This window comes from Apaloderma vittatum, unplaced genomic scaffold, assembly GCF_000703405.1.
Source record: "Apaloderma vittatum isolate BGI_N311 unplaced genomic scaffold, ASM70340v1 scaffold11913, whole genome shotgun sequence".
Lineage (NCBI taxonomy): Eukaryota > Metazoa > Chordata > Aves > Trogoniformes > Trogonidae > Apaloderma > Apaloderma vittatum.
Window position 1 is genome coordinate 1 of NW_009709830.1, and position 12,759 is coordinate 12,759.

At 37.6% G+C, this 12,759-nt stretch overlaps 1 protein-coding gene across 1 annotated transcript in view; it reads left to right on the forward strand.

Moving 5' to 3' along the window:
- Positions 1–1,208: 1,208 nt before the first annotated feature.
- Positions 1,209–12,759, forward strand: part of ANKRD12 (ankyrin repeat domain 12) — a gene marked incomplete at its 5' end in the record, with an annotated part of 19,936 nt that continues 8,385 nt past the window's right edge. Inside the window, 2 exons of the mRNA XM_009867079.1 lie at positions 1,209–1,356; positions 3,654–8,347. Coding sequence (XP_009865381.1) covers positions 1,209–1,356; positions 3,654–8,347 — 4,842 coding nt within the window. The remainder of the gene's footprint in view (positions 1,357–3,653; positions 8,348–12,759) is intronic.

The window sequence follows — 12,759 nt, forward strand, 5'->3', positions numbered from 1 at the left end:
TATATATAAAAATATTTAAAGGTATATATCCTCTATTTATGTTTATGGACTTCGAAATAGAGCACTAATGTATATATATTTTTAACATCTTTTAAAAAAAAAATTACCAGTAATGAAGAAGAACCAGTAGTGAAGAAGATAAATGAAGCACTGTAGATATTTTACATTAATTTCTGAGTTTATTCTTGTTTTCTGCAAGCTGGAAGCAGAAATGACCACTCTCATGTTATGTCTCTTCTGTTTTATTATTATGTGTGCAATCTGCTGTATAAATTAAAAAAAAAAAAATAAAATATCCTTAAACCAAGTGTACTTTCCAAGTAAGATCTTCAGCCTGAAAGGATTATCTGGAAAGGCTAGAGAAATTAATTATGATAATCTGACTGTGAAAGTTTTATTAACTCTTTAGTAAATGTTTCAGGTGAGTGTCTAAGCCAGAGTGGGTCTTTAGATCGAACTTGCATACGAGTGTAGTAGAGCTTTGGAGAACAGGACCTCCTGGTTGTCTGATCTTTGTATACTTACCTGTGACCATCCCATTGACACTGTGTGTTGGAAAAATTCTCAAGTTTTATGTTAACCTGTCGCTCTCTACTGAATTTCCCCATTCTTAGTATGTAGGATGAAACAAAGTAACTCACATTGGATACTGTGCTGAAGTATCATTGTAACTTTTAACAATTTGTTGACGATGCTAGAGACTTTGATGATTTTGCTGTATCATACTCATTTGGGAGTGGGACTAGTTTATTCTTCCAATAAGATACTGGGATCTCTGTGGGAGTTTTTCTGAAATGCTCTGGAAGCTTGAAGAACTTTTCCCATTCCTTAAGGTTAAATGCTCTAAAATTTGGAGCAAGTAGGTGAATTGAATGCAGAGTAGAGAGTTTGATAGACGAGGAAAAAGATGAATTGTGTGAGGAAATGCTAAAGCAGGAATAACAAAAGGCCACTGCTGCTTTTCTTTTTGATGATGCCATGTCTGTATAACAGAGGATGACTTTCCTCAGTCTTCCCCATTATTTCTTTTAATGAGCAGATTACGTGTATCTGAACTTTGCATTCTGGTTGCTGAAGTCTTGTTTTCCAGTTTCATAGGCAGAAGTTTATTATCACGTTATCCACATTTTGTGTGCAATGAAAGATTTTTATACTGGGCAAGAGACATGTTGTGAAAAATCTAAAAGTTCGTTTATTTAATGCTGTAGATTGTGAAGCTGTTGCTGCGGCATGGTGGAAATCCATTTCAGGCCAATAAGCATGGGGAGAGACCTGTTGATGTTGCTGAAACCGAAGAGTTGGAAATGCTATTGAAAAGGGAGGTGCCCATCTCTGATGATGAGGATAGTGGCTCAGGTAAAGGTAACCATTTAATTGCCATTGCTAAGGCTGTTTTTCACTTTTAGTTTTAGAGGTAGTTTTCAAATCTTTCAACTGAATTATCTGAAATATTAATTCTGGTGTCTTTTCTGTTGCCTTTTTCTTCTCTGTCTCTCCCCTTCTCCCCTCACTCCTATCCCTTCCCACTCTCCAAATTAACCCTACCTCAGAATGATAATTTTATCAGAGAAAGATACAGAGAAAAATACCACATTTATTATGATATGAAGTGGTTTGTGAGAGGTCGTCTTGGGGAAAAATATCCGGAAATAATCGAAAGCCATCTGGACAACTGTCCTGGGCAACTAGTTTGGGTGGCCCTGCTTGAGCAGGGTATTTGGTCTAGGTGGCTTCCAGAGGTCACTTCCAGCCTGAACCATTCTATGATTCTGGAAAATTACATTAGGGAGAGCCAAGTATCGCATGATTATTAATATCGGTTTCTTTTTCCCTGACAATAAAAAACCCAAGCAAGACCAAACCAACTAAGCAAACAAACAAAAAACCCCCAAACTGAAACATCTAAGAATGTTTCCTATTCAAGGTTTCACTATACCTCAAGCAAAATAAACTGTCATATTGTCCTGTGTAGAGCTAATGAATGTTCTGATACAGTGTTAACTTTGGGCCTTAGAAGAATAGTCTGAAATACAGTGCATAGTCATTCTGTTTTAAGGGATAGTCATGGCATTGCTCTACAGAATGAGCTTAAGCTTATCCAAATCATTCATCTCAGGAAAAATATTCTGACATATGCCTAATAGAAACTTGTTACTATTTAGCAACTGATTCCTCAGGAGTTGTCTGTCTGTGCACGTTATCACTTGATTTCCATGGGCTGGTGCCCAAGAGGAGCAGAATGTGCTCTGCAGTTTTTCGAGTAGTCAGGATTAGAGAATAGGTGATCTTTATCCTGCACTTCCACCTTTGGTCACTGAGGAATAAGCTCTCTGATGAGTTTGGAATGGGGAAAGGCTGTTAAGGGCAAAGCAAACAGGGACACAGAAGAGAGAAGCAGCAACTCCCTTGTAGGAGAAGAATAAAGAGAAGACACAGACAAGCTGCAAGCAGTGTTTAGAGTTAAGGCGGGAAGGTGATGCTACGTACGTATGGGTGAGGGAGAGAATGTATAAAAGCACAGAACTAGTAATGTGTCCTGGGTGCTGTGGATAATATTAGAGATAATAGTGACTTGTAGGATTTGTTTTATTGCTTCTGTGTTGTTGTAACTGAGAAGCCTGCTGGCAAGGCATGTGTCTTAACCATTGTGTACTGGCAGTTGGTTCACAGAGAATTCTACTGGAAATGAGCGGAAACCTTGCAAAACGTATTTTTTTTCTTATTCAGACTTCTAATGCGTTGAGACTTGCTTCATCAGTTTTCTTTACACTGTTATTTCAAATTCTTCTGTTACTTTTTATTCAGTATGTCAAATCTCTTGTCCATGCTACTGAATATTACAACACTCAGTTCTTTTAAAAAAAAACAAGCTGATAAAATCAGCTGAAGAGGCTTGACTTGGAGCTTGGAAGGGACAGTACATCCAGAAATACTTCTAATAATTTTGGAGTTGTAGATTTTTCATATGATCAGGTAGTGATAACATTTTATATTTTTCTTAAAATTCAATTTTAGGAACGGTTGAGACGTTTACATTTTGGACTTGAAAGTCCAAGACATCCAGTACAACATACTTGCTCCATGCTATGCATTCATGTAGCAGAGACCAGTTGCAGTTAATTGTGGCATAGTCTACTTTAGGCTGTCCATATCAGGTGTATAAAAATACATAAGGGAATTTCTTTACATGGGAAGATCTTTGTCTTTTAAGAATAAAAGCTTTTCTGCTGTTGAAACATGACTAGATAGTTCATGTGGAGGAACACATGTTGTTAGAAAGCGTAAGAGTAGATGAATTCCGAGAGGAGTGACTCATCATAGTAAGATGTCCTTGAGAGTCAGGGTATGCTGGAATTATGCACAATACATGAGAATTACAAAATTTGAAGAAGATTGCCTTTATTAGATTGGGATACAAATGCTAATTATTACTTTACATACCTGAGTGGGGAGCACTTGGGTTTCATGACTTTTTTTTTTTTTTCTTAAAAAGCTCAATTCTAATGAGGTTTTTTGTGTGGTTTGAGTGGGCATTTTTGTTTGGCTTTTTTTTTATCTATATAGCAGTATGCTGCTGGAATGTTTTGTCCTGAACTAAAGTGTGAAGAATGTCCCATCAATAGTCAACTAATTTTTTTATTCTCTTACTCTAGATTCCGAAGAGCCCCCATCTGTAAATCCTTCCAGTGTAGAGGCGAATGTTGATTCGGAAGCAGAGAAGGACTCTGTAGCCAATGACAGCAAACAAATGGTCCCTAGTAAGGCACCACTTCCATCTGCTCTTGATGAGTACGAGTTTAAAGATGATGATGAAGGTGAAATGAAAAAAATGACTGATGACAAACATGTTCTTAGAAAAGACCTAAGGAAAGAGGATGAGACTGAAGTTGAAAAGAGCAGCTTATTTGTGAAACAAGAAAAAGTTGTCTTTTCAAAATCATTTAAAAGCAAAAAGCAGAAACCCTCTAGAGTTCTGTATTCAAGTTCTGAAAGTTCAGATGAAGAAATACTTCAGGACAAGAAGATAACCCCTCCTTGCTCTGTTTCAGAAACATCAAATTCTGATGCAAGAGTGAAGAAAGAATATATAGTTACAAATGAACACAAGCAAAAAGGCAAAGTTAAAAGGAAAGTAAAAAATCAGAGCAAAAATAAAGAGAATCAAGAACTAAAGCAAGAAAAAGAAAATGCTAGAGTAACAAATATAGCTACTTCTGGGTTAGATTCTTTAGATAAAACTAGAGAGGAAGAAACTTTTAAGAAGACTTTCACCCCAAAAGAAGATTCTTCCTTACATATATTTCATATCACTGCTGGCAAATCTCCAAAGCATCCCTGTGGATTAAGTGAAAAGCAGTCAACACCACTAAAGCAAGAAAACACCAAAACTTGCCTATCACCAGGAGGTTCTGAGTTAACGTTGCAATCTGAATTAGTTCGATACGATCACAACACTGACTCAGAATATCTGGTAGAAAGTTCTAGTGGCAAATCTTGCAAGCACAAAGAAAAAAGCAAGCATCATCAGAAAGATTTTCACTTAGAATTTGGTGAAAAATCTAGTCCTAAAATTAAAGAGGAAGATAATAGCTCAACATTTGAGAATTCAGAGTATACTCTGAGAAAGATCGACAAGGAAGGTAAAACACTTAAAAAGCATAAATTAAGACACAAGGAAAGAGAAAAGGACAAGCACAAAAAGGAACAGGATGGAGAGAAGGAAAAACATAAACATAAAGATAACGTTAAAGAGGTTCAAAGAAGTATTGAGTTTGACAGAGAATTTTGGAAAGAGAACTTTTTCAAAAGTGATGATAATGAAGAGATGTTATTAAATATAGAACATGAATCTCTTTCTTCTGACAGAAAATCAAAGCTAGAAAAACTTGTGACAAAAGAAGATAAGTTAGTTAAGGAGAGACAATTCCAGAAAGAGAGAAATGCTAAAGAGGAGAGAGAGAAAGAGAAGAACAAAAAGGAGAATGAGAAATTTCTCAAGGATGAAAAAATAAAAGATACTAAAGAAGAAAAAGAAATAATGCTTGCAGATAAAGAAATGGAATTGTTCTGCTTTGGTGTTAAAGATGAGGCAGCCAGCATGCACTTAATAGAAAAAGAAACAGATACTGAGAAGCAGGAAAAGAATTTAAAGGAAAATAAAGAAAAGACTGAAAAGCGAACTTCAGCCAAAGAAAAAGATGTTGAAAAGATAGAAAGAAAAAACGGAGAAAAAGAAAAAAAGGTAAAACTTGAATACAAGATGGAGAAAGAAAAAGCAGAAGCAAATGAAAATATAGAGAAAGTAAAGGAGAAACCAAATTTCCAGCAAGTGGAAAGATGCCATAAGGAAAATGATAAAATAAAATTCATGAGTACTCTTAAAAAATTTGATGACAAAGAAAGAAGTAAAGAAAAAAGTGATAAGAAGCATGATAAAGAAAAGGTTGATAAAGACAGACATTGGGCTGAAAGCAGAGAAAAACACTCTACTGAAAGAAAAGTCAAGCAGGCTGAAAAGGAATCTGAATATACTAAATCAGAAAAAAGCAGAACTAAAGACAAAGAAAAGGAACTTGACAAAAGAGACAAATCCAAAGACAAGGAGATCTCAACATTAGCAAACTCAAAACACATGCAAGAGGAAAGGAGATGCAGTATCACAGAAGGTAATAAAACAGCTCACGACAAACTGTCATCTTTGAAAGAAAAACCAAAAGATGATTTGTTGAAAACTCCAGATGGTAGAGAGAAAGATAAAAAAGACAAAGATATAGACCGATACAAAGAGAGAGACAAGCATAAAGATAAACTCCATCAAAGTAGTTTACTTAAACTAAAGGTTGAACATGAGAAACTTAAGCCTAAACCGGCTCCTGCGCCAAAGGATGCTCGACCTAAAGAAAAAAGATTGGTCAATGATGATTTAATGCAAACTAGTTTTGAAAGAATGCTTAGCCTGAAAGACCTGGAAATAGAGCAATGGCATAGAAAACATAAAGAAAAAATAAAACAGAAAGAGAAGGAGCGTCTAAGAAACAGCTCTTGTTTAGACTTTAACAAGATGAAAGAAAAACCAAAACATTCATTAGCTGATGTAAAAAGCAAAGAACTGATTCGTTCAAAAAGCTCTGAGCTGCCAGATGTTTGCATGAAGGAAAAACAGCAGAAAGATGCTACAAGTAATAGATCACAATCAGTAGATACAAGAAATGTCAATGTTATAAAGTCTTCCTTGCTTTTAGATAATTTAAGTAGATCCCCCAAGTCAGAAAGTGAAAAGACAGGTCTAAGCTCCAGACCAGTGTCGGTGGTTTCTGTTGCAAGCTCTGAGGATTCTTGCCATACCACAGTAACTACTCCAAGGCCTGTAACTGAATATGACTCAGACTTTATGCTAGAAGGTTCTGATTCCCAAATGTCTTTTTCACAGTCACCGTTCTTGGCAAGTGCCAAATCACCAGCCCTTCTTGAAAAAGAAACCGATGGTCTTACTGAGTTGCCAGATCGCATCAAACCACCTTTTGCAAACAGACTTCCACCAGCGTACATTAGATCAGCATCTGTTGAAGATGCTAAACTGGTTTTCAGTGAGTGTAGACCTGTTGTAGAGGTTCGAAGATGCAGCATGCCTACTGCTGTTTCTGAACACAGCAAACAGCCTCGAATATCAGAAGAAAATAATCAGAGTGCTCTGCCATCAGCTCAGACTTACGCTAGCACTTCTCCTAAACCAGAACTGCCATGTAGCATGCTTGAAAGAGATTTTCAAAGTGGTACGTCTGGTTTGCAGTCAAACTTTACATCATCTCTGACTGGAGCTGTTAGCAACAAGCAGGCAACAAGTACAGGTAGCACTAAAAATACTGCTCAGATAAACCCTTCCGAAGAGCATAATACTCATTTAGAACAATGTAGTCAAAGTGGTGTGACTCAAAAGCAAAACAAACCGTGGGATGTGCCTTTAGACAGACTTAATTCATTAAACAATGAATTTAACAGCTCAGATCATGGAGTATCAGAGCAAGATACTAACAGTGTTATACCAATGCAAAGTTCTGAAAACAGGACATTGAAAGAACAAGAAGAATCTGAATTCTTGCCCCAGCATGCTGAAATTAAGGGAAGTTCTGGTTCTCAAGAATCTGCATCATTTTTGCCTTCACAGTCGCCTTGTTCTTTACCTATCCAACCACTTCCAGATGTGTCTAAACACATTTCTTTACCAGGCATTAGCAGTCAAGATTCATCATTTGTACAACAAAATCTCGTTCCAGCTACAACTTCTGCTTTGGCTACGGATGGTACTGGTAGCAGAGAGCTGGAAAATGCTTTCTTCCCTTCAAACATTAAGAAGGCTGATGCACTCATTGCTGTATATTCTGAGAGCTCTGCAAAGGATATTTCACAGAGCTATGAAATGGTAAATGATTTGCCAACGATATCGTTAGAAAAAGATACATCTGAAAGTGACAGCTCAGAGTTAAATGTCAATTCATACGCATTCAGTAAAGTTGTTTGTAAGAATACTCAGAGCGAAGCAGATAGTAACACAGCAGATACTTCAGACATTAGAAATGAAGACGACCAACAAGAAAAGTTGGCTTCAGTGCATGTTGTTGATAATAAAACTGACGTTGATCTCTGTGAACTAAGAGAAATGTCAAAGGGAATTACAAATGAATCAGCTAATAAAAAACCCTGCACTGCAGACAGAGAAAATGTGTTGACAGATGATCCACCACAGTACTCCTCTTTATCTAATTTGGAAAATAGTTCACAACAGATTCCTCAGGAAGAGGTGCATAAATACAGCCAAATAGTTAAACTTGAAGAAGAAATTGTGGAGGATCAGAAGGTGGAACAGCAAGAAGTACCTCAAAGAATCACGAGAAACAGAGCAAATCTGCTTGCTAACCAGGGTAAGCAGAATCCTCTTGGCTGCATGCAGACATCAGAAAAAGAGTCTGAATCATCGGTGTCTATGAAAGCAAGGATTAGATTAACTGAAGAGGATGATGCTCAGGTACATCATCCACGTAAAAGAAAAGTGTCACGTGTGCCTCAGCCTGTGCAAGTGAACCCTTCTTTACTACAGGCTAAGGAGAAAACCCAGCAGTCACTGGCAGCTATTGTTGATTCTTTGAAACTTGAAGAGATTCAGCCATACAGTTCTGAGAGAGCAAACCCATATTTTGAATACTTGCACATACGAAAAAAAATTGAAGAGAAACGTAAATTACTTTGCAGTGTTATTCCTCAGGCACCTCAATATTATGATGAATATGTGACCTTCAATGGCTCCTACCTACTGGATGGCAATCCCTTGAGCAAGATATGCATCCCAACAGTAAGTAACATGGTCTTTAAATATACAGTACAATGAAAACATGTTTTAATTTTTTTTTTGTAGCTTTCATACTCTTCCTAACTTGCTTCTGAATACTAGTGCTGAAAATAGAAAGCTGACATAATGTCAAATTAATACTGACCAGTGATGTCATATTTAAAAGCCCCATTCAGTGGAAATATAAACAGAAGCTTCACAGTGATTGCAAGACAAGTCATCATATGTAACGCCTGTAAAAGGCACACAAATATTATATTTCAAACTATTTGCTACTGTAAAGCCTGCTCTTTCAAAAGTGAAGTCAGTTGTTGAGAGTTTCTCCAAATGATTTTGTTAAAGTTAATTATTCAAAGCTGTTTCAGTGGGGGAGGGGATAGTGGATGTGCAGTGCCTCAAAAATATTAAGTCCATCACCAGAAGTTTTAAGTAGGAGACTACTTGCTACCTATCTCAGTTTTCTAGCTTTTTTCCAGTGGAGTTGAAGATTCTTTTGATTAAGCAATGAATAAATAATTTAATGTATAAATTTAAAAATATGTTTGCCTCATTCCAAGTAGTCATAAACTCCCCTGTAAGCTCTTTCTTGGTTTTGTACTGTGTACCTCATGTCTGCCCAAGAGAATTAATATATGTATCCTCATAATGTTAACTGAGTTCTCTCTCACTTGATGATGACCTTAGTTCATTGAAATTGGTAGATCAGTTCCAGTCTGAGGAGAGATGTGGGTAAGATGACCCTTTTACTTGGTCTGTAAATGAACTGGGCTGTATGGTAAGCTTTGCTACAATGTACTAGGCTGTCAGCCTTGCCCAGTCTACAAATCTCTCAGCTGTTGCAACATGTTCAATATGTCTTTATCACTGGCATCAGAGATTTCTTTTTCTTTTTTTTTTTAATAGCAGCTGCTAGTCAAGTACATACTGTTTCCAAGCTACAGCTTACTGCTTTGGCATCACACTTCAGTGCTTAATTGGGGATAAGCAGAAAGTGGAGAAACATGGCATATATTTTTTCCTAGCACATCTTTCATCTGGGTAATAGAATTCATTTCTCTGTCATAAATCATAGAATCATAGAATGGTTTGGGTTGGAAGAGACCTTAAAGAACATGTAGTTCCAACCCCGCTGCCCTGGGCAAGGACACCTCCTACTAGATTAGGTTGCTCAAAGCCTCATCAGCCCTGGGCTTGAGCACTTCCAGAGATGAAGCATCCACAGCTTTCCTGGGCAACCTGTTCCAGTATCTCGCCACCCTCGCAGTCAAGAATTTCTTTGTAATATCTAATATAAATCTGTCCTCTTTCTTTTTAAAACCATTACTCCTTATCCTATCGCTACACTTCCTGGTAGAGAGTCCTTCAACTTTTTTTTCCTGTAGGCCTCCTCCAGGTACTGGAAGGCTGCTGTAAGGTCTCCTCAGAGCTTTCTCTTCTCCAGGCTGAACAACCCCGACTCTCCCAGTCTTTCTTCACAAAGGAGGTGCTCCAACCCCCTGATGATCTTTGTGGCCCTCCAACAGGTCCATGTCCTTTTTCTGTTGGGGGCCCAAAAGCTGAATGCCATACTCCAGGGTGGGAATCTCATGGGTGCAGAGAAGAGGGGCAGAATCACCTCCCTTGACCTGCTGGCCACACTTTGTTTGGTGCAGCCCAGGGTGTGATTGGCTTTCTGGGCTAGGAGTACACATTGCTCACTCATGTTCAGTTTTTCATCCACCAGCACCCCAAGCCCTTCTCTGCAGGGCTGCTCTCAGCCCACTCATCGCCCAGCCTGTATTTGGGCTTGGGATTGCCCCAGCCCAGGCGCAGGACCTTGCACTTGGCCTTGTTGAGCTTCATGAGGTTCGAACAGACTCGCCTCTCCAGCCTGTTCAGGTCCCTCTGGCCTGTGGTTTCCTGCATCTTTCTTCTTTCCATTTTTAAAACGGGTGTTATGTTTAACCCTTTCCAGTCAGTGGGAACTTTCCTGGACTGCCACAGCTTCTCAAATGTGGTGGATAGTGGTAGTATGGAAATGGCAATGTGTGTAGACAACTGTAAAAACAGGAAGGTTATTAACTTGATATTAAAACACTGCCTCATGTTTCCTTCCTTTCTCTATTGCTGTGTGTAACAGGGACTCTGCAGTTCATGAAAATAACTTTAGGTAGTGGGGTAGTACAAATTCTTGGTAACTTAGGTTCAGAAAATACCAGAGATCGGTGTGTGTTCCTCATTCTCAATGGCTTTTAATTGCTTGTTGAAAAGAAAAACCTCCGAAGAAAATTGATAAGACAGTGATTATGTGCTTGAAGGATTACAGTTACTGATTTTGGTCTCATTTTGATTTCTGGATTGCTTTCCTACACACGTATGTGCTGGTATTACTGATGTTTTAAACTGTTACTTTTGTATATGCTTTCATGGCACTATTAATCTTCTACTGTTGTAGAAAGAACAGGTGGAGCCTTTTATTTCAGGCTGTTAGGAGCAAAAGGAAAGAAAAACAATTCTGAGAAGCCAAAAAAATATTAGGAAATTGGTGTTTATTTCCATTAGGAAGTGTAAGAAAGCATCATGAGGAAGATACTTAGAGCATTTTAGTTTTCTTTGAAAAATCACCTAAATGCAGACAATTGCTTTGTTTAGTTACTGTCATTTGTGTAAATTGTTTCTCATGTTTCTTTTCAGAAAAAAAGACAATTAAAAATATATTAGTATTTCAGATTTAACTTCTCTGCAGAGCTTGCTTGTGTATACAATTTTTAATAGTTTGTCACCATTAAAAATCACAGTCATAATAGTTCCTATTACAAATACCAGAAGAAGGAGTAATGCTAAACCAGAGAGAATTTCATGCTCAGAAATGAATATTTGTATATTGTAAACATTGCCCAACAACATAAAAATAAGGGCTGTGCCTAGTCTCTCTACAGTTGTGGAATATTTATAACATGTATGAATATCTATAACGTGTATAGAATGCATAATTTAATATGCAGCTTAAAATTAATTTTCTGTTGGGCTTGCTTTTTAAATTTTTCCTTTTTTGATTCCTTAATGATTCTGTGTTAACATGACTTTTCCCTTGTTAATTTACATAGGCTATGGGAAAGTAGATACAGAAATGATTTAAGAAGAAGTATTTTAGATACCACTGTATGAAGGTCTATGTGAAGACAATATATTTAGCTCTGACACTCTTGAGACTTGGAATAGTTTGTGTAACATACTGTTCTCTGCATTGGAATTTTAATGATGCACTGTAGTTTAAGTAGATACTTCTTCTTAAATCATTTCTGTATTTTAGATACCACTGTATGAAGGTCTATGTGAAGACAATATATTTAGCTCTGACACTCTTGAGACTTGGAATAGTTTGTGTAACATACTGTTCTCTGCATTGGAATTTTAATGATGCACTGTAGTTTATCTGATGAACTTCAGACATCCTGTAGGTGGGAACCAGGAGCTGGTGTGCTCAAATTTGATTTCTGTAGCCTTGTTTATATACTGTAATTTATAACCCTTATCACCTACGGCTGTAAAGGTAGTCACGTATGACTTGTGGCTTCCCTCTCAACAATACAAATGCGAAACATAAGAGACATCAGGTCACTTGAAACCAGAAGGAAACACACCTGAATCTTCTAACAGAATAAATTTAAATTCTATTTAGCTATATCGCCTTTCAGATTGCTACATCAGTATGCTCTGCAGGGTTCAGTCATCTTTATATGTACTGCCTCCTGAGAAGATATTCCAAGGTGATTCATTTCCAGCTTCCGATGGCTGTCTAGCCGATACAGAGATTCTGCCAGTCTCTCTCTCATTGCTGGAGAAACTTAATTGATAAAAGCCTATTTTAATGGTGTTACCAGAAACTTGCTTCCTAAATGCATGAAATATTACAGCAGTAGCATAGGCCAGTTGATTTGGGTGACATGTGTGAGGGGAGATGGAGAGATGTGTGAAAATAATTGTGGAAAATTTGTGTATGTGTGAATCTGAGTTAGCTTCTAATGGGCACAAGTGAGGATTGAAGGTTTATAGAACGAAGAGTTGGTGGTGTCCTTGTAGTTGTTACGAAGGATGCAAGGCACGCAAGAAACTTTCTTAGTCGATTTTCATGTGTTGGAGATGGCGAGGGTATGCCTTAAACCTTAGCTATTACCGAACAAACCTGTTCTGATGGCTCCCTTCTAGTGAAAGGGAGCAAAGAGGGGAACAGCTGAGTTTGTCCAGCTTTTCTGAGTCATTTCTCAGACTGACATTTAGAGAACACCTGAGAAGGCGGGGCCTCTTTGTCTCCCTCTCTTATGTATGGAGCCTGGGCCCTTAAGGACCTGGTCTGATAACTTATTTTGGTTATACAAAAAATTAAAGTCCTTCTGGCATTCAGTCCGTTCATATTTTCCATACACACTTTTTGT